General features: G+C 49.7%; 11 protein-coding genes across 11 annotated transcripts; 7 read left to right on the forward strand and 4 right to left on the reverse strand.

The window, feature by feature from the left end:
* Nucleotides 1-10: 10 nt before the first annotated feature.
* SER1 (O-phospho-L-serine:2-oxoglutarate transaminase) lies at nucleotides 11-1,195 on the reverse strand (the record flags this gene model as incomplete). The annotated part of the gene is made up of 1 exon (XM_002555638.1): nucleotides 11-1,195. One exon carries the CDS (start codon nucleotides 1,193-1,195, stop codon nucleotides 11-13), a length of 1,185 nt encoding a protein of 394 aa, XP_002555684.1.
* An 889-nt stretch (nucleotides 1,196-2,084) lies between these two features.
* KLTH0G15004g (40S ribosomal protein eS30) lies at nucleotides 2,085-2,654 on the forward strand (the record flags this gene model as incomplete). The annotated part of the gene is made up of 2 exons (XM_002555639.1): nucleotides 2,085-2,087; nucleotides 2,469-2,654. The coding sequence occupies 2 exons, from the start codon at nucleotides 2,085-2,087 to the stop codon at nucleotides 2,652-2,654; spliced, it is 189 nt and encodes a 62-aa protein (XP_002555685.1).
* Nucleotides 2,655-2,844: 190 nt separating this feature from the next.
* Nucleotides 2,845-3,912, forward strand: KLTH0G15026g (uncharacterized protein; the record flags this gene model as incomplete). Its single annotated transcript, XM_002555640.1, has 1 exon — nucleotides 2,845-3,912. One exon carries the CDS (start codon nucleotides 2,845-2,847, stop codon nucleotides 3,910-3,912), a length of 1,068 nt encoding a protein of 355 aa, XP_002555686.1.
* Nucleotides 3,913-4,000: 88 nt separating this feature from the next.
* LAS17 (actin-binding protein LAS17) lies at nucleotides 4,001-5,965 on the reverse strand (the record flags this gene model as incomplete). Its single annotated transcript, XM_002555641.1, has 1 exon — nucleotides 4,001-5,965. One exon carries the CDS (start codon nucleotides 5,963-5,965, stop codon nucleotides 4,001-4,003), a length of 1,965 nt encoding a protein of 654 aa, XP_002555687.1.
* A 1,429-nt stretch (nucleotides 5,966-7,394) lies between these two features.
* Nucleotides 7,395-9,197, forward strand: CTS1 (chitinase; the record flags this gene model as incomplete). Its single annotated transcript, XM_002555642.1, has 1 exon — nucleotides 7,395-9,197. One exon carries the CDS (start codon nucleotides 7,395-7,397, stop codon nucleotides 9,195-9,197), a length of 1,803 nt encoding a protein of 600 aa, XP_002555688.1.
* A 123-nt stretch (nucleotides 9,198-9,320) lies between these two features.
* NNT1 (S-adenosylmethionine-dependent methyltransferase) lies at nucleotides 9,321-10,121 on the reverse strand (the record flags this gene model as incomplete). The annotated part of the gene is made up of 1 exon (XM_002555643.1): nucleotides 9,321-10,121. One exon carries the CDS (start codon nucleotides 10,119-10,121, stop codon nucleotides 9,321-9,323), a length of 801 nt encoding a protein of 266 aa, XP_002555689.1.
* A 1,029-nt stretch (nucleotides 10,122-11,150) lies between these two features.
* ECI1 (dodecenoyl-CoA isomerase) lies at nucleotides 11,151-11,987 on the forward strand (the record flags this gene model as incomplete). Its single annotated transcript, XM_002555644.1, has 1 exon — nucleotides 11,151-11,987. One exon carries the CDS (start codon nucleotides 11,151-11,153, stop codon nucleotides 11,985-11,987), a length of 837 nt encoding a protein of 278 aa, XP_002555690.1.
* A 76-nt stretch (nucleotides 11,988-12,063) lies between these two features.
* PUT7 (Put7p) lies at nucleotides 12,064-12,897 on the reverse strand (the record flags this gene model as incomplete). The annotated part of the gene is made up of 1 exon (XM_002555645.1): nucleotides 12,064-12,897. The coding sequence occupies one exon, from the start codon at nucleotides 12,895-12,897 to the stop codon at nucleotides 12,064-12,066; it is 834 nt and encodes a 277-aa protein (XP_002555691.1).
* Nucleotides 12,898-13,238: 341 nt separating this feature from the next.
* Nucleotides 13,239-13,706, forward strand: RSO55 (Rso55p; the record flags this gene model as incomplete). Its single annotated transcript, XM_002555646.1, has 1 exon — nucleotides 13,239-13,706. One exon carries the CDS (start codon nucleotides 13,239-13,241, stop codon nucleotides 13,704-13,706), a length of 468 nt encoding a protein of 155 aa, XP_002555692.1.
* A 332-nt stretch (nucleotides 13,707-14,038) lies between these two features.
* On the forward strand, nucleotides 14,039-17,329 carry KLTH0G15180g (uncharacterized protein; the record flags this gene model as incomplete). Its single annotated transcript, XM_002555647.1, has 1 exon — nucleotides 14,039-17,329. The coding sequence occupies one exon, from the start codon at nucleotides 14,039-14,041 to the stop codon at nucleotides 17,327-17,329; it is 3,291 nt and encodes a 1,096-aa protein (XP_002555693.1).
* A 480-nt stretch (nucleotides 17,330-17,809) lies between these two features.
* YSH1 (cleavage polyadenylation factor subunit YSH1) lies at nucleotides 17,810-20,077 on the forward strand (the record flags this gene model as incomplete). The annotated part of the gene is made up of 1 exon (XM_002555648.1): nucleotides 17,810-20,077. One exon carries the CDS (start codon nucleotides 17,810-17,812, stop codon nucleotides 20,075-20,077), a length of 2,268 nt encoding a protein of 755 aa, XP_002555694.1.
* Nucleotides 20,078-20,186: the final 109 nt, after the last annotated feature.

The raw sequence follows: 20,186 nt of genomic DNA on the forward strand, positions 1-20,186 counted from the left end.
ATCAACCACTCTATGCGTTTTGAGTTGCGAATTCGTCAACAAACTGCACCAGCTTCTTGGTGCTGTCCAAGGACACAGCGTTGTACAAGGAAGCTCTAAAGCCGCCCACCGATCTGTGGCCCTTGAGCCCGGTCAAGTTGCGCTTCGCAGCCTCGTCCAAGAACTTCTTGTCGAACCCCTCTTTTTTCAACGTGAAGACAACGTTCATGCGGGATCTGCAGTCCTTGGAAACCGGAATTTTGTAGAAGTCTGAGTGCTTATCCAGGACGTTGTACAACAGTTGTGACTTGGCGTCGTTCTCCTCCTCCTGGGCGGCGAGCCCGCCCTTCTCCAAGACGTGGCGCAAGACGAGGTCCACAATGTGCAGGGTGAAGATAGGAATGGTGTTATAGGCCGAGTTGTTTTTCACAACAGTTGGGTATTCGAACGCGATGGGCGTGATTGGGACGCCGAGCTGGCGTAGCTGGTCCAAGGAGGCAGCGGAGATGTCCTGCAAAATGGACTTCTTGATGATGTATAGCGTCAGACCAGCGAGACCAATGTTCTTCTGGGCGCCCGCCATGATCACACCGTACTGCGACACGTCTATGGCGCGGGACAAAATGTCACTGGACAAGTCAGCGACGATTTCGATGCCAGAGTCGACCAGCGCCTTGGGCAGCTGTGGCCACTCGACACCGTGCACAGTTTCGTTCTCGCACAGGTAGACGTAGGAGTAGTCCTTGGCCTTAAGCTTCTCAGCCCACGCGGACTCTGGAGGAATGGCGCCGAACTTGCCATTGTTATAGTCCTTGGCGTTGAAGAGCATCTCGCTCTCGATGCCCAGCCTCTGCGCCTCCTCGAGCGCCTTGGCGGACCACGAGCCCGTTACCAGGTAGCCAGCGGTGCCCGCAGAGCCGGTCTTGCCGACGTGCGCCGCAACGAGGTTGGTTGCGAGCGAAGAAAACCCGGTGGTTCCACCGCCCTGCATGAAAAAGACCTCGTGTGTCTCGGGGACGTTCAGCAGCTTGCGGAGGTTGGCCTTGGTGCTCTCGATGACCTCGGTAGCGTCACCGGAGCGGTGCGAGATTTCGCCGATGCCGAGTCCAATGCCCTTATAGTTGACGAGGTCCTTGGCTGCTTGTTGCAGCACCGGAGTAGGCAATTGGGCTGGGCCAGCGCCGAAGTGGTTTGGTTCCTCCCTATCGAGAGACATTGCGCGCGTGTAGTGGGTGAAGCGGTTGTGTGAGAGTGGTGGTGGTAATGGTGCGTTCGATGCGTGACTCAGGCCCTGGCACTTATATTGGCTAACTTATTAGGCTATTTCGTTCAATGTTACCTATAATGCCCGAAGCCAGCGCCGGAGCCACAGGCTGCCGGTGCGATGCTCCAGCGTGGTCGCGAGCGGTGGCGCGCCCGCACCAGCGAGCGTGGTAGCCATGGAGAGACCTCTGCGAGCGCCCGGGGCCCGGTGTGCCCGTTGCTGCCCACGCCTGTGCTCTGCGCCCGCAGATCACTTTATCCTTAACTGACGCAACCGAGGCGTCGGGCGCAGAGATCAAACACCAGGATTGGAAGCCACGCCGCTGCCCCAACAGTAACGCATGCTAGAGCGGAAGGCCTGAAGTCCATCCTGCCGGTCGCGAGCCCCTCTCGGCGGCGTCATCTCCCATCACCACCGCCAAAACACCGCTTTTAGGTGCGCCAGGCCTGCAATACATCTGCGTTTCAGCCTGTACCCGCTCCCTGCGCCGCGACACAAGGCACTTGACCTAGCGGCCCATTACTACCCATTGCTGCATGCCCACGCCCGCATTCGCTGTGATCCAATCACGTGCTAGATTTTAGCCCTAAATTAGGGCTAGAGATATTCTATGACTGCTCAACCCACACATCTCATTCTTCTTTCGCGTTTTCCGTTTTTTTTTCGCGCACGAAAAAAACTCAAACTGTGACCGACTCACAAGTGGACCTCGAGCGCCGTGATATGTGACATTTGAGGGCTCGTTTTGCGCTGCGAGGAGTAGGAACTGACAAATATGTCTGAGCAGTGTGCAAGCTACTACACAGTTCTCCATCGGAAACAATACCAAGACTAAGACAAAATGGTACGTTAAAGCTTGGAAATGGTGGGAAACACAAGTACGGGCAATATGAGTGTGCAACAACGTGGTGGGAGGGGCAGGCAGGCGTCGCAGGCGCAAGCGGCGAATATCGCGATCTGAAACAGAGTTTGTGGGAAGAACACACGCTACCAGGGCAGAATATGGTGGGAAAGAAACCTGTTTGGACATAGTAAGACAGCAAGGTGGCCCGTACGGTCCTGCAGAGGTGGTGCAAGCGCCACCTCTGCGCGCCCTCGAGCGTCAAGAGGACTAAGCACATAAACGCCCACTCATTCACTCGCACACACGCTCATCGCAATACGCTCGTCGCAACACACTCGTCGCCCGTACGCACTCTACCGCATATACTAACTTCAGTTGCAGGCTAAAGTTCACGGTTCCCTAGCTCGTGCTGGTAAGGTTAAGTCTCAGACCCCAAAGGTTGAGAAGCAGGAAAAGCCAAAGCTGCCAAAGGGCCGCGCCAAGAAGAGAATGCTTTACACCAGAAGATTCGTCAACGTCACCTTGACCAACGGTAAGAGAAAGATGAACCCATCTCCATCTTCGTAAGCGTGGCGCCTCTGAAAGTCCCGCCGTGTAGCGCGGCGAGCTATCCACGCTACGACTATTGTTTAGCTCACTTTGTATAGCCACTCTTATAATCATCAGTTTTCAACACATCGAGACTCAAATTTTCTGCTCGCGCCCGACAAAGTCAGCCTGCGACGGCGCCCCAACCACTACGCAAGCACCGCCACAGATGACCGAGGCCTCCACGCAGCAGGACATCCGGGCGCTCGTCGCCACCGCCAGAGCCGACTTCGTCGAGTCTTTCGCGTCCAGAGAGCAGTTGCGCGCTCTCAAGCCCACGACGAGCCTGAAGGACTCGGACGCCTCGACCGAGCTCGACAAGCTCTCGCGCATCATCAAGGCCCACGCCACGAAGGTCGGCATCATCTACCATCCGGGGAAATTCCACAAGAACGTAACGCCGGCCTTCAAGGAGCTCCAGCTCTTCTCTAACTCTATCTTCTTCCTGTTGAGTTTGCTGCCGCTGTTACACACAGACAAGATTGCGGACTACTTCACTGATGAATTAGACTCAGCTGTTCTAGGGCTACTGAGCGGCGTGAAGGGCCTGTGCGACGAGATCGACTCTTTGCTCGACGGCAAGGCCGCCCCTGCTCCCGGCAACGACGTCCCCGAGACCGCGGAGCACGACCTCAGGCTTGTTTCTGTGGGCAAGATATGGGCCTCCTGCGACTCCTTGCAAGAGCTTGCGAAGCTGGGGAATCTGGGGCTGCTGAACAAGAGGATTGGCGCCAGTGTCAAGCTCATCACAGATAGTCTTTCCGAGCTGGATGAATGGCTACAGGACCCGGAGCTTGAGTCGCAGGATCCATTTGGACTGGAATCCGAGCCCGAATCTGACGCTGAGCGCGACACGAGTGGGGACAAAGAGGTTCTCGCAGAAATGGTCAAGTTTCTGGAAGCCTGGCAGCAGAAGCTCAAAATGATCCGTCTGCTGCTCTCCTCCTTCTCCAAGTCCATTGCGTCCGAAGAGTATAAATCAAAGGAGCCCTTGGCCCTGCAGCTGGCTAAACTCAACACCTTGCACGCTGTTGTCGTAGAGAAAGTCGACGAGCTCATTTCTACGGTGTTCATGACCGGTCAGGACTTTGATCCTGAAGACGAGGAAATCACAGAGCTGGTATCACTGCTCAACGACTCGCTTCGCAAGATGGTGCAAATAATAAAGGCCCTCAACAAGGGCGACGAGAAGAAGGGGAAGTGGATTGAGGTGTGGGATGCTAAATACTTTGCATGAATGTTACAAAAGATAACTTTGGTACTTGACGCATTATATGCTAGATGCTTATTTTATATTAGTGCCCTTTTATAATGTTCCTTGTTTCTTACCAGTCGTCACCGTTGTCGTAATCGTCGTCGTCGCGCGCCACCTTACTCTTCCGCTGGTTCAATGCCGCGGCTAGCGCATCCGCCAAAGATGATGGGCCGCCCCCTCCATTAGCTGGACCCGCGGAGTTGCCTGTCGAGGTCGGTGCCACCGGCTCGCCGCGCGCCTCTTGCAGCAAAGTCGATGGCTTCTCTAGTTGTGACTTGTCAGTTTTACGGAGAGCTGAGATGCCACCCGCGCCTCTAATGGAGGCAAGTAGCGCATCTCTTCCTGTGTCACCGGTAGCCTCAGTGAAACCATTACCCTGGGATTGGCTAGCAGGTTGTTGTTGGGCGAGGAAAGGAGGAGGTGGTGGGGGCGCTGCCGCTGCCTGGTTTGAGGTAGGCATAGCAGGAGGCGGTGGTGGTGGAGGTGGAGCAGAGCCCGAACTGCCACCAAAAGCTGTCTGTGACGAAGGCTGTTGTGGCGGCATGGGTGGTGCTGGCGGCGCTGGCGGAATGGCACCTCCAGTAGGCGCTGCCTGATGCATGGCGGGCATCTGCTGAGGGGCCATTTGCATCGAGAGCGGTGGTGGTGGCGGTATTGCCGCAGTAGTGGGTGCGGTAGTTTGCTGCCCTGGGAACGTATGCATTGGTGGCGGAGAAGAGAAGGAGGTGGGTGGTTGTGGGGGTGCGGGAGTTGACGAGACCCGCATCGATCTGGGAGGCGGAGGAGGAGCGGCGCCTCGCCTTGGTGGTGGGGGTGGACCGGGGCGACCACCAGAGAAATTACGCGAAGGCGGAGCAGGCGGCATGGAGGACCCTGTAGCGTGTGAGACAGCTCTGGGTGGTGGAGGTGGTGGGGCGCCTCCCCTTCTTGGAGGGGGTGCTGGGGGAGCATTCGCCCTTGGTGGCACACTAGGAAGTGGGCGAGAGTTGTAAGATGGGGGTGCGGGGTGTGATGGCCTGTTTGCTTGTGGCAGCGGTGGGGCCTGCGATGGCCGACTCGCTTGCGGTAGCGGTGGAGGCGGGGTAAAGCCCTGCGGCGCCTGAGGAATGGGGAATGGGAACGGATTAGAAGATTTTGTGTTTTGGGCGCCCTGTGGGGTGGGAATTGGAAATGGATTAGAGGAATGCGTGTTAGGGGTGTTCCCGGGGCTCTGTGGGGTCGGCGAGGGGAACGGGTTAGTTCTTGAGTGTTGCGGAGCCGGAGTAGCGGGTGCGGGTGCGACCGGCGCTGGAGCTGGGGCAGCTGGGGCAGGAGGAATTGTGAGAGGAATTTCAGGCGGTCCAGCAGGCGGTGGAGGTGCTGGCGTGCTGGAGACTGATGTGGCCAAACTTGCGAAATCACTATCGGTTTCTTGTTCACCCGCAGCACTGAAAGGCGACTGCGTGGGCTGGCTGGAGAAGCTAGAAGGCGGAGGCGGAGGAGGAGCCTTTTTCTTTGTACTAGGCATGGGCGCGGCGTCCTGGATGTTGTACCGCTGCCTTTGGTCGCTAATGAGAGACTCTCCACGGGGGCCGTGGACAATATGGCTCTCCTGCTCCTGCGTCAGCTTTTTGGTCAACGCGATTGCGTTTTTGTTGGAGAGCGTCTTCTTGGAGCCGTATTTCTCGCGCTTGTTGACGCGCTTGAGGAAGTGCGACGCTTCGTCCAGGTTTTCGAAGAGAAGCCCCGCGAGACAGTCCTCGAGCTCAAACGTATGGAAAAAAGTGCGGTCCTGATTGTATTCGAAGCCGACGTAAAGCTCCTGATCCCACAGCACGCCGCGATGTCCCTGGATGTCGATCAGCTTCAGGAAGAACGTGTGGCCCACAACGTCGTCCACTAGTGCCACGGCACCCGAAAGGCCGGTGTATGTCCACTCTTGTGGGTTGGGGTATGCAATGTACAATCGTGCAACGGTGACATCTACTATCTTGTTGGAGCTCTTGGGAAGCGCTCGCTTGATCTTTTCCTTGTCAGCTGAATTCAGTAGGCCCATTTAAAAACACACGTTGGCACGCTATGGAGTGCTCTGGAGATGGTGCCGCGCAATTGCTCGGTAATGTGGGCTAGGGATGCTGAAGTTTTGCGTGTTACTCGAGTAAACACTTGGCGGATGCGACTTCTAAAGCTTAAGAATCTTGCCCCTTTCCGAAATGTCCGTTATAGGTGATGGTACGATTCCGTCATAGGTGACATACACACTAATCTATCACTTCGACGGGGGGAAGCTGTTGTGAACATGTCTTCAGAGTTTTTGGGCGGTTTATTGGAGGAGACGGAGCTTCGCGTGTAGCTCTGTTCATCCTTGGTGTCTAATTGTTGATATATATGAGAACTCCACAAACTTTAAAGTTATGCTTTGACGACAAAATCTTAAAATTTAACGTAACCTGCAGAGTATAGAACGGACCTTAACTCGGACACTACGTGAAGAAACCCCCAAGCGCCCAGTAAGAACATTAAACATTACGGATGAAGCGCCAACGTTCTTCAGTTTCTATGTACTTCGGCCCCTAGACTACATGGAGTCCGCCTGTCGCTTTATCACTCAAACACGAAAACGTCGCTGGACCCTATTTACGGAAGCGAACGCTCGTGATTATGGACGGCAGTGAGGGAAGGACGAGCGAAGCGCCCATGAACCAGTACCAAGTGCGGGCAATCCTCGTGCTAGGTTCAGTGTTTTGATCACGCAGCACCTGCTGGGCCTTCCCGAGTTCCACAACTCGTTCCATGCTACAATGGGCAGCTTCGAAAGTGTTGACAAACAAAAACACCCCGCGCACAGCGCAACAATGCCCGGGAGTCCACTGGTTAGCCCACTGGGCCTGCTGAGTAGCCAGGTCCAGCTGCAGGCTGCGTGCCAACGCTCAAACTATTTATGTCACGATTCACGAAGTCAACAATACAAGCGTCGCATTAATTAGAGATGGCTGGTTTTACTGACGCAGGCGCCGCGCAAGCAAAGTTAGAACTGGGCAGGGCCCTCACAAGTGAGCTAGTTATCCTCTTTCTTTCCAAAACACCTGCAAAGCTCATGGGGTCTGCTGCCGGCGCCTCGCGCTGGCGCCAAGTTTCTTGCTGTGCACATTCCTCACGATTTTCGTGGTTCTAGGGCGAAATTTCGTGGTTTAGAAAAGAGCTAGTGTTTAGAGTTTTTAGGGACCAGCTGGTAGTCCAAGTTTATGCCCACTTCGGAGTCAAACTGAGAACGGCAGAACTCAAAGCTTCGCGTAGCGTCCTTGATTTGCGTTTATTTACAAAATAAGGACAAATCGCGGCAAGCAACCCGCCCGTCGCTAGTCTAGAGAGCGAGAGCCAACGGGACCGCGAAATTGAGGCTATAAGAAGATCTGAAACTTCGGGGGTTTTAAGACATCAATTTGGTTTACTTCAGATTGACACTTCACTCCACACTAACCACTATGCTTCACTTCTTCCTATTCTTCCTGCTCAGACTGGCGTTCGCCCTGGGCTTCGACGCCAGTTCCAAGTCCAACGTCGCTGTATACTGGGGTCAAGCGTCAGCCGGATCCCAAGAATCCTTAGCTTCGTACTGTCAGTCGGACGACGTTGACATTGTCATCTTGTCGTTCCTCTACTCGTTCCCTAATCCTCTAGAGCTTGACTTCAGCTCCGCCTGCTCCTCTTCATTTTCCGATGGGCTGCTCCACTGTGAACAAATTGCCAAAGACATTAAAACATGTCAAGGTCTCGGCAAAAAGGTTCTGCTCTCCATGGGCGGTGCCACTGGCTCCTACGGATTTTCCAGTGACTCCCAAGCGGAGGAATTTGCTGACACCCTGTGGAACACCTTCGCAGGCGGCTCGGCCGACGAACGCCCATTCGACGACGCCGTAGTTGACGGTTTCGACTTTGACATTGAGAACAGCCAGCCCGATGGCTACGCGGCCTTGGCCAAGAAACTAAGACAACACTTCGACTCTGCCTCCAAAGACTATTACCTGTCAGCCGCCCCTCAGTGTTTCTACCCTGACGCGTCCGTGGGAGACTTGCTGGAAAACGCGAACATTGACTTCGCTTTTGTTCAATTCTACAACAACTACTGTAACGTTGACAAGCAGTTTAACTGGGATACCTGGTTGAACTTTGCCCAGAGCATTTCTCCAAACTCCAACATAAAGCTATATTTGGGCCTTCCAGGTTCCTCGACTGCGGCTGGCTCGGGATATATTTCGGACTTGAGTTTAATCAAGTCCACAGTTCAGAGCATCAGTGGCTCGAACAACTTTGGTGGTATTATGCTCTGGGACGCCTCCCAGGGTTTCACAAATGAGGTTGACGGCGCGACTTATGCTGCACAAATGAAAAAGATTCTATCCGAGGACGTTACATCTGCCTCTTCGAGCTCATCTTCTTCGGTTGCCGTATTGCTTTCAACTTCTACCAGTTCTACTTCGTCTGCGGCAGCTCCCACATCCTCTTCTGTCAGCTCCCTTTCCTCTGCTACATCTTCCACGTCTCTCACACCTTCTGTCTCAAGCGATACCACATACTCGACCGTTTCTTCTTGGTGGAGCATCCCAACTTCTTCACTAGTTGCGGCATCTCACGTTCACGGTTCTCAGAGTACCACCAGCGACGTTTCCACTGTTTCGTCGGGTTCAACCACACAAACACCAAGTTCCAAACAATCTTCTGAAATCAGCACCACGCAATCTGCCCCTTCAACTTCTCAGACTATTTTAAGTGCGTTGATGATTACCTCGAGCCCTAGCTCCTCTGAAAGCCTTTCTTCGATTACTAGTGCTGCTGTCGAAACTTCTGTTTCTACTTCTTTTTCCAGCACCACATCTCAATCTTCTACCTTATCCACAGTCTACACCTCCAGCGCTGTTCCTACTTCGTCACAGGGTGCGCCAGCGACAAACTCTAAAAACATTACCACAACTTTGGCACCCACCACCGTACCACCATACGCCCCAAGCACCACACCTTCCGTGCCAAGCAGCTCTGCGACAGGATCCTGGGCTCACCAAAGGGCTAAAGAACTCAATGCTCAATTTGCTGCAGGACAGTTGAACGGCAAGTCAGATTGCCAGGATGGCGAAATTACTTGCTCGGCTGATGGTAAAATCGCTATTTGCAATTACGGTTCTTGGGTTTATACACAGTGTGCCGACGGCACCACATGCTTTGCGTACGACAATAATGACACAGTCTACACAAGCTGTAACTTTTCATACATGAAGGACAGCTTTGTGTGATGCATCAAGACAGGCACCTTAGCGCCCGATACCCACCCTTGCATACCACGTCATTCCCCAAGCTGTACGAGAACTTTGTATAATATAATCAGATTAATAAATTACATGAGCTGGCTACGAGCTTCAGGCATGTGTCAAGTAGTAGGCATACACGCGAGATCTTATTTCGCTAGTCTCTTCATCTTCTTCGAACATAGGCTTCCAATTTACCATTTCGATCTTTTCAGGGACCAGCGCAAAGTCCTTTGCAGTCTCAAAAAACTGCAAGTCATCATTCAAAAGCCAAGGTCTATGAGGAGAGAATACCACGAGAGCTTTCCCATCCTGCGCAAGCAGGTCTTTGGTTGTTTGTAGAAGTTTGAGGTGCTCGGTGTGATTGAACACCAGGTCACTTAGAATAACTAGATCAAATTTGGTTGTACCACAAGGTAAATGCGACACAAGTGGCGCATAGTCGTTGCCCCAAATGTACCCTTCAACCACTACGTTTCTTTCCGAGGCGCCGGCTCCGTCGGAAGGCAGAGCCTCACCATCAAAAACTTCGTGGTCCACGTTGTACTGTATATTTTGTAAAAGATCTGCATCGGGGTAGTCTGTGACAACGCACTTCTTGGCGCCGATCATCCCAGCCACCACGGACGGCAGAGCGCCTGCCGCACCCAGTTCTAGTACGCAGCGGTCCTTAACGAGGTCTGGGAACTTGTCCAAATGGTTGGCAGTATAAATGCCTGCGTTCCACAGCAAGTGGCCCCAAAGAGGGGAGGACCCCACCAGCCTCAATCTTACCTCTTTTTTCTGCGACTTTGACGCTGAGGGAACCTGCTCCCGCACGTACTCTGCAAAATGCGCCTCAGGCTCTGCCTGAAAGTAGCCCTCAGGCTCCGCAAAAATGTCGCCCTGTATAAAGGACTCAGTGTCAGACATTGAGCTCGTTCGAAATCAGCTTCAGGTATGGGCCTAACTTCTTCCTGCTCGGCAACAAAACTTGTTCAGCGACCGGCGATGAGCTGAGATTTCAAAGATCATCTAGAACGGAGATGGAAGCGCTCGGCCAATTTAGTGCCAGATCCAGGCGCATTGAGAAGGAGACTTGAAAGAGTGCGAATATCACTATAACGCATTTCCCAGTGCACGCGCTAGACACGAAGCTATTCCACAAGAAGTGCGTTCAAAGTTTCCCCAATAAGCTCTTCCCATCTTATATTTCCTCAATAACGTGACATGAAGGTCATATTTTGTTCAAAGTGATCCGCACCACTGAAAGCGTAGACGCGAGACTTCGAGAGAGGGACTCGAGCATCCGCTTCCCCTCTTGCTGTTCGCAGCCTAGCACGGCAGTACCCGCCGTCAAGTACCGGGAAACCCCAGGCAACCTGTATCACGTGACAGTCGCCGCTCAGCGGGCGAAGCCACTTAACCGGTGGAAGTCCTCCAAAACCCCGAGTGGTTTCATCGATGACCAACGAAAGGAGCAGCAGCTGGACACACTGTTGTGGGGCGTATTAAACCGCGCGGTGAAGTTACCTTTATCGTTAAATATGATAAAATGGGTATTAGTGATACTATACGGACTGTTAGGCGCTTAAGGGAAAAGTCACAGGAGAAAGCACCCTTCAAAGCCCTGTTCCACGTCTCTTGCCACCACTTCCACTAACTTGTTTATCGTATTCTTTAGAGGCACACGAGCCCATTAGTGTAACATTGTTCTTCGAAACACTGCTGCTCACACTTCTTGGTGAGGTTGGGGTCATGGTCCGGGGTTGCGGAGTGATGGATGACCATAGCAGCACTTAAAAATATATAAGGAGTAAAGGAAGCCAAAAAGTTACTATAAAATGAGAGTCGTGCCGAGTTGTATGTGGTCGAGGGCCGGGCAAATAACTTCTTTTCTCGACAGCCCATAAACCGAACACATTTTAGCAGAAACTTGCCTCGCCCCGCTATAGTTCAGCAATGTCGGACCTGACGCGTATGAAAAGCTCGAAAATGTCGTACAGGATCGACGGCCTGTTCTTCGTGATAACTTTCACAGACCCGCAGACGTTGAACTCACTGTCCGGCACAGACTTCCTCTACCTTGGGCATCTACTAGAAATCGCAGACCGCTGCGAGTCGACCTATTTCACAGTACTACAAAGCACAGGCCGGTTTTTTTCGTCTGGCGCGGACGTTTCAAATATTGAAAAGGCCCAAGCGGAGGGGAAGGCGCAGCCTTCTGGGATGCTCGGCAAGTGGCTGTCCGAGTTTGTTAGCCGCAACCTGTTTGTGACGCACACCTTTGCTACGCACTCCAAGGTGCTCGTGTGCTGCCTCAACGGTCCCGCTGTGGGCCTCACCGCCGCCATTGTGATGCTTTGTGATATAGTGTTTTCGATGAACGACAAAGTGTACCTGCTCTTCCCGTTCGCGAACCTGGCGCTTGTCACGGAGGGCGCGCTTTCTGTGACGCTGCCTTTGAAGCTAGGCTACAACACGGCGAACGATATTCTCATGTTTGCAAAGCCTGTCAAATTTGACAAGCTCATCGAAAGAGTCATAGTGCGCAATTATAACCTTACTGACGCCGAGACCTTTAACGCCCAAGTCCTCACGGACCTCCGCGAAATGACATCAGGGCTTTACCCACAAAGTTTCACCGGGATTAAGAAATTGCTCAAGAGGTCTCTGGACACACAGATGAAGCGTGCAAACGTGGAGGAAGTGAACGATGCTCTCGCCTTCTGGGTTGAAGGGCTGCCCCAGCAGCGGTTTCGTGAAATAGGCTCCAAAAAGCGCAAACACAAGCTCTGAGCTTGACTGAATTTCTGCGTTCACCTATGTATATACTTTGAAGCCGCGCTGACACACTGTATACACGTCAAGCCTTTCATTCTTCGACTTCGTTCTCGAGGCCCTCAGGCTGCTGCAAGTCTTCCTCCGGTTCGATAGTGTGAAGAACCACCTCCACTGGTTTTTCATTCTCTAGCGAGAGTCGTTTCGAAATACTGACACCGCTCATAATGAAGAAGACCAGGCCTAGCACCGCAAAAAGCCCGCTCCTGGTCGTTTGCCATCTCAGGTTCTCAATTTCGGACTTGATGTCACCGATTATTCGCGTTCCTATCTTGTGGTTGCAGTCCTTTATAGTAAGGTTTATATTTCGGTGGAGCAATGTGTTCTCTATCTTGTGGTCGTTGAAGTCTACGCGGGAGTCTTTTTTCAATAAATTGATGAACTGCTCATTGAGCTCGTCGTGTGCAAGGTGTAGTCCTCGGTGCAGTTGCAGAATCTTGAGATTTTGCTCATTAAGCGCGGCTTCTCTAGAGACCTGTATGGTATATCGTAATTCAGTCTCTGCAGCGTTGAAAAGGTGAGACTGGGTATCCAGTTCCGTCCTGCGAAGAAATTTATTGTTGTACTCTGCAAAGAACTCCTCGTTGAGAGTTTGGAGTAGTAATTCGATCGCTGCAGTGCTCTGTTTTGGAGTGAACCCACTTCGTAGAAGTCTCTCGTAGCACCGCAAAGTATCAATTTGATTCTCAGCGGTAGTAGACTCAAACCCGTTGCCCTCTGATATTAGCTGTTCTGGTAGCTTCCCTATAAAATTCCCTTGTATATCTTCAACTTCGTTTGTTTTACGCCCTTCAGGCTTGACGCTGCTGTTGAACCGCTTGTAGCTATAGCGTAATGACCGTCCGAAGGCCCGGCATCTTAGCATCATAGCTTTCGCACGCTTATTTGTCGATACAACACTTGAACAAAGCCAAGCTTTTTGAACAGCTTTACGCTTTTTTTTATTGCACGAGATTGGAAGGTATTATTTAACTTATTGTCAGAAAGATGCTACTTCAAATCCAAACAAAATCACGAATTAATGTGGCAGTGAGACCACTCTTCTTCCGCCCGCTGAAGCGTAACACGAGAGACAGGCCACAATTATCAAAGCTTTTTAACGAACTCCGCTGCATCTTAAGACCCTGCCTCGCGAAACTGGCAAGTTTGATGTTCGAGGAATCCATTAAACTACAACCTTAGATAGCTTTCCAAAGGATCACAGCTGCAATGAAAGCACTGCTGCGCTGTGGCTTCCATACTATTGCAGCCCGTTCGATTAAGAAGAACAAGTTACCACCGAGGCCCAAGCTCTCTACCCAAATGGAGACAGAACTGGAGGAGAAGTTTCTCCATGGAGGCAGAGGCCCCGGAGGACAGAAAATCAATAAATGCAACAGCAAGGTTCAGCTAAAACACCTGCCAAGCGGGATTGTCGTGGAGTGCCAGGAGACCAGATCCAGAGACCAGAACCGGAAGCTTGCTCGTGAAAAGCTTGCTTTACGTATTGCACAGTGGCAAGGCGGGGGTGGGCCCGTAGCGCGGGAGGTTGCCTTGCATGAATGGGAGCGACAAGGCAAGCGTAGCAAGGAGCGCAAGAGTAAAGATAAGCACGTGAAGCATCAAGAGGTGCGCAGATCTGCCGAGATGCAAAAATTGCAAGAAGAAGAAGACTTGCTTCGCAGCCTTTTGACGTAACCTTCAGACGAGTAGTCTCGTAAGCTATATTTCACAAGCCTATCAAAGTCCGATATTTTTGACAAATTCCGCCATCATCAGGCGGTTTAACTTTCCTTGTCTTAATTGTAACGGATAGGAAGAAAACATCGAATAATAAGGTTATATGCCTCAGCTTTTCACAGGGCCTTTGCCGCCCCGATCCTTGAAGGCATTCGGACTTCGTAGACTCTTTAAACGTTGTTTACTCATAGTGTGATTTTATAGTGATACACCAAAAATTTCGAACCGTGTTTGCATATGATTTCTCATCAATTACAATTAACAAAAGTCAGGCTCAGATAGTGAGGCAAATGGGACGCCCCCCAAAGATCGTGAGTCAAGAGAACATCGAGCGGTTCCAGCTGGAACTGGAGCTCGCTGGCCAGGATGCTGAGCTCCTTTTGAAGGATAAGAAAGGAAGGTCCCGGTCATGCTTGTTATGTCAAAGGCGAAAGAGGCGTTGCGACCATAAGATGCCAAGTTGCACGGCTTGCTTGAAAGCTGCAGTGAAGTGCATACAGCCTGCAAAGTATGTGGGTAGGTCTCCGCGCTCAAACACGCCGTCACAGTCTCCACAGCCTCAGGAGCGAGCCCGCTCGCAAACTTATCCGAACAACGAGAAAAATGAGTACACAGCATTCCTTGAGAAAAAGCTCAAGTACTTAGAAAAGCTGTTTGAGCTTCCTCCTAATGGAACCCCATTCAAAAACCGGCTATCGAACTACAAGCGGATTGCGCATTTGCTCGACGGCCAGAGCAATAATGCTTTAGAACTTCCAGCGCCTACTTACTCTAACTCTGTGCCGCTCCCATCAAGCACTTCCTCGCCTATTTTGCCACCTCCCCAAACTGTCAAATTTTTCCCTCTTCAGCCCGATAACCTCTCGGCTGGTAAATCTCCCTTGAGCGCCCATCCTATTGCGTCTCTTGCTGCTCTTACATCCGACTCCCTCGAGTCAATAGACTTCTCTCAATGCATCTTTGCAAAGTACTGTTTGAAGGACTTTCTCTCCTATGATCCTGCTTTTGAGTTTGAGGAGCAGTTGTCGCGAGCATTTTTAGACACCTACTTCACAAGGCTACAATTCAAGTACCCGTTGCTCGATGAACAGGAAATCTATAATTTCCACGACGACTACATTAACAACAATGTTCACTCATACTCCACCAATGAGTTCCACTTTGCTTGCGGCAGGATGTGGCTCATTTTTAGCATCAGTGCATGTCTGCAGATGTCGACGGGAAAATACAGAGGATTGCTACCAAACAGATATTTCTCCACAGCTATTCGTCATATCACAAAATGTGGCAGCAACCTAACGTACATTCAGCAAGTTGAGGTGCTCTCGCTCCTTCTCTTGTACATTATACGCACTGACCGGGACTCTAGTGGACTTTATGAAATCATAAAAGACGTTATGGCGATCTGTAAAAACAAGTTATTTCTCAACCGATGGAATCAGCATGATATCTTCAGAAATAAAAAGCTTCGCTTGTTTTGGTGTGTTTACTCATTGGAAAGGATGATATGTGTCGCAGTAGGGAAGCCTTACACAATTTCAGAAGCAGAAATTGATCTTCCTCTGTTTGATAACGTTAGTTTCAACCATAACTCAACTGGCGACCACAAACGACAAAAAAAGGACATTCACTTCATTAATCAGTCACTGAAGCTTAGAAGAATAGAGTCTCAATTTGTGGAAAGTTTGCAAATCATACCTCAAACCCCCTCTAAGGCCAAGGATACTCACAAAACAACTGCAGAGCTGGCGAAACAATTACCACAGGTTCGGAAGTACTTTCGCGATCTGGAAGTTTGGAGAGCTGGCTGTTCGACTTGTCAAGTTCACAGTTTTGAAAATGAAACTTTGAGACTTTATTATTTCAGATCAGTAAGGCTGCTTATACAGCCATACCTCGAATTGTTAGAACCAGAAAACAGATTGTTTCGTGAATGTCAGGCTGCTGCGGGTCAAATTTGCCAGCTATACAAGATCGTGCATCAGAAAACAGTGCACGGCCACTCTACCCCTGCAGTGCACACGGTCTTCGTAGCTGGTGTGACCCTAATTTACTGTATGTGGTTGACAAGAAACCTTGAAGATGAAAGAAGGAGGAAGTTAGGAGATGTTTCAAAGCACACTCGGCCCATGGTTAGTGCTAGTTTATTCTCTACAATGGATGATCTTCGGGCGTGCTCGGTTTGCTTATATGTTATGGCAGAAAGGTCGAAATTTGCCATAGCATTTAGAGACACTTTTGATCAATTAATGAACGCAACAATAGGCAATTTGATCGAGCGGTGCGGGCCCGACTCTTCTGAGCTAATTTATGTTAACAGCTTTTCAAGTGACAGCGATCTTAATTACGATATATCAGAGGAGGAACAGAACGAGGCGGCTGGTGGAGGCATCGCCTTAGGTAGTCAAGAGGGCATGCCCCCCGCAATTAGAAGGACGTTTGGGACAGCTTCTGGTACACAACACGTTAGCATAGGAGGTAGCTCCCAGGTGGATCCTGAGGAACAGAGGGCGCTGAGAAAGAAACAGGGTGATCTCCAGAAAGCGACAGTACCAAAGAAACTGTCACACCTACTTATCAAGCCCGATGACGAAGACGAAGATGACGACATAAACTATGGAGGTCACGAAATGAAGAGGAAAGCAAGCTCTCATGGAAGACATCAATCTGAAAAGGAAAAATACGTTGTAAAAAAATCTGCACGTATTACAGAGTCAGACTGGCAGGCGTTTCAACAACAGGCGCTGTTACAGCAACACCACGCTCAGCAAACTTTGCAGGCGTATCTGTCTTCACTCAATAGTAAGGTCGGTGATCGTAACCAAGAAGTCATGAACGCAGGGAAGCCTTTAGTTGGGCCTGGTGGCCCTAGGATTGGCAAGGAATTGATTGCACCTTTAAACGGTCCTCACGAAAAGCCCCAACCTGTTAAAATTGATTTCCATGCCGCAAACTCCCAGACATGGCTAAATCAAAATGGAAACGTCCAAGAGGAGGGAGCTCGAGCGGAGGGTTCAAGCCGAAACTTACACCCTGGGGCTGCGGCCACAGCGGGTGCACTGAAGCCAATTGGTGTTTTTTCGCCCTCAGATATGGACTACAGTGGGATTTTATTTAATAACGGTGCCCACACTATGATTAACAACATATCTACATGGACTAATGATTCTGTTGCCGATCTCTTGAATAACGCTCAATTGGATCCAGGCCAAGTTGCAGACAGTCATGCTGCCGCTGAAATGAACAACGATGGTAGATTCCAGCCGGCTGATGCACAGTGGAAAGGAGGTAATGCTGCGCCTGGTCCAGGACATTCGGACATGTCAATAAACACACAATTACAGCATCAGCAACAAAACCAACCACAGCAGCATCAACTGCAACAAAACCTTCAGCAGCAGCAACAACAACTGCAACAAAACCAACCACAGCAGCAACAACTGCAACAAAACCTTCAGCAGCAGCAATTATTGCGGCCTCTTTCCCAGCCTCCTAGAGGTGTACTCCAGTCAGATTTACTCTTTGGAACGCCAGCCGAAGATTTCTGGACGGCCAATGAAGGTTGCGGATTTTTGGCTTGAGCAATGGGCAGTGCTGCATTGTAACATTAAAGGTAAATAGGAATCTGCGGGTCTTTCATTTAATATAAACACGGTTAAAGTATTTGGTTTTTAATTTGTTCTTATGGCACGTTACTGCTGCTGGGCATTGAAATTTTTCGATGTCGCCGAATAACGTGGATGAAGGAAAAGTTAAACCAACAACTGGGGATCATTGGGAGCAGGATTTGACCCGTAAGTGGCTATATTTACTGCACTTAACCTTGGAACGCACTTGTGTGATTTAAGTTCAAGTTAAATTCGTTTACTAACTTGAATGACCCTCTGCATGCCATTATCTCAAGTCTTTTCTCTCCCCATTAAGCATTTTACGTGGTGCCTATTTTAAGACTGCGAAAACAGTACTAGTACTTCAAACCTTTAAACTAAGCCTTCTAGCTGTTCAACTATAGATCTCCTAAGGTTTTCAAAAGCTCTTCGATAACATATTTGATACTTTCAATGACAAACGATCGCGGCCAACTAAGCAAAACTTCTCTAAGATTCTACAGTCTTGGTGGTGGCAATGAGGTTGGGCGTTCTTGTCATATACTACAGTATAAAGGCAAAACTGTAATGTTAGATGCAGGCGTCCATCCAGCTCACCAAGGACTCGCTTCACTTCCTTTCTACGATGAATTTGACCTATCCACGGTTGATGTTCTTCTAATTTCTCATTTTCACTTGGACCATGCTGCTTCCTTACCATATGTTATGCAACGGACAAACTTTCGTGGCAGGGTTTTCATGACTCATCCAACAAAGGCCATTTATAGGTGGCTCCTCAGCGATTTTGTTAAGGTGACGAGTATCGGGTCTACGAGCTTCTCCGACAAAGATGAGAACCTGTACACTGACGAGGATTTGGCGGAATCGTTTGACAGGATCGAAACAATCGACTTTCACTCAACAATTGACGTCAATGGTATAAAGTTTGTTGCATTTCATGCAGGACATGTCTTAGGAGCTGCAATGTTTCAGGTCGAAATAGCAGGTCTCAAAATACTATTTACCGGAGACTACTCGAGAGAAACTGATAGACACCTCAACTCAGCCGAAGTCCCTCCTTCCTCTTCTGATGTCCTTATTGTTGAATCCACTTTTGGTACAGCGACACATGAACCGAGAATTAACAGAGAGAAGAAACTCACTCAATTGATCCACTCAACCGTTATGCGCGGCGGAAGGGTCCTTTTACCAGTTTTTGCTCTGGGAAGAGCACAGGAAATAATGCTTATACTTGATGAGTATTGGTCACAGCATGCCGACGAGCTCGGAAATGGTCAAGTTCCTGTATTTTACGCGTCTAATTTAGCAAAGAAGTGCATGAGTGTCTTCCAGACATATGTTAATATGATGAATGACGACATTAGGAAGAAGTTCCGCGACTCTCAGTCAAACCCCTTTATTTTCAAAAACATCTCCTATCTCAAAAACTTGGATGAGTTTCAGGATTTTGGCCCAAGCGTCATGCTTGCGTCGCCAGGGATGTTACAGAACGGTCTCTCCCGAGACCTCTTGGAAAAGTGGTGCCCCGGTGAAAAAAACCTTGTACTCATCACCGGTTATTCGGTTGAAGGTACTATGGCCAAGTTTATAATGCTCGAGCCTGACACAATTCCATCAATCAATAATCCAGAGATTAATATACCAAGGCGATGCCAGATAGAGGAAATTTCATTTGCAGCGCATGTTGACTTCCGCGAGAATCTGGAATTCATTGAAAAGGTTGGCGCTCGAAACATTATCCTTGTTCATGGCGAATCTAATCCTATGGGGCGCTTAAAGTCCGCTTTGCTGTCAAACTTTTCTGCTTTAAAAAATACTGAGGATGAAGTTCGTGTTTTTAACCCGAGAAATTGCATATCTGTTGACTTAGAGTTCAAGGGCGTTAAAGTTGCAAAAGCCATCGGAAATATTGTAGATGAAGTCAGCAGCACACTTCACGGCCTAAAAGAGCTTGAAAGCAGAAGCGATGTTAAACCGCAGAAGGAGCACGGAGAAGGCGATGGGGAGCCTAAAGATGTTGAAGACGAGACGATAGTGGCTGGAATTTTGGTGTCGGATGAGAAGAACTTTGATTTGAATCTTGTATCTCTTTCTGATTTGAGAGATTACCACATGGACCTTTCAACCACCGTTCTGAGGGAGCGACAAACCGTCAGTATCGATTGTAAGAAGGAACTCTTATACTGGCATTTATGTCAAATGTTTGGCGATATGGAGGTTTTAATAGATGATGCCGGAATAACTCACAAAGGCGAGTCCAAACCAAATGGCAGTGACGAACTTGAATTAAAAATCATGGGTGATGTTAAGCTCAACGTTATCAAAAATGTTGCAACCCTTGAATGGTCTCAAGGTATTATCAATGACACAGTTGCCGACAGCATAATGGCGATTTTGTTGAGTGTCGACTCTTCGCCTTCCAGTGTTAAAATGAGCAGCCGTAGCTGTGAGCACGATCATAGCCACGAACAAGATCAGCACAATGACCTGTGGAAAATTAAACAGATTGCAAGGCTATGTACCGAGCAATTTGGGGACTGTTTTAGTTATAAGCTCGATGAAAGCGGTCAAGATATAAAAGGATCTATCACAATGGGTAAGAACACCGCTGTGATAAACCTCACACAACTGAAGGTGGAAGAGTGCAATTCGAACCCTTTGAAGGGTAGAATCGAGAGTATACTAAGCATCGGAAGTGATTTGGTCGCACCTCTGTGTTAAACAATGTATATGTATCATTATATACGCAAGGAAATAGAAATTATCTGAATGTTAGTAAAATTTTAAAGAAAGAGCTCATCGCATCCCACCTCATCGCCGAAGACAACAC

The sequence above is a fragment of the Lachancea thermotolerans genome, assembly GCF_000142805.1.
Source record: "Lachancea thermotolerans CBS 6340 chromosome G complete sequence".
In the NCBI taxonomy this organism is placed as follows: domain Eukaryota; kingdom Fungi; phylum Ascomycota; class Saccharomycetes; order Saccharomycetales; family Saccharomycetaceae; genus Lachancea; species Lachancea thermotolerans.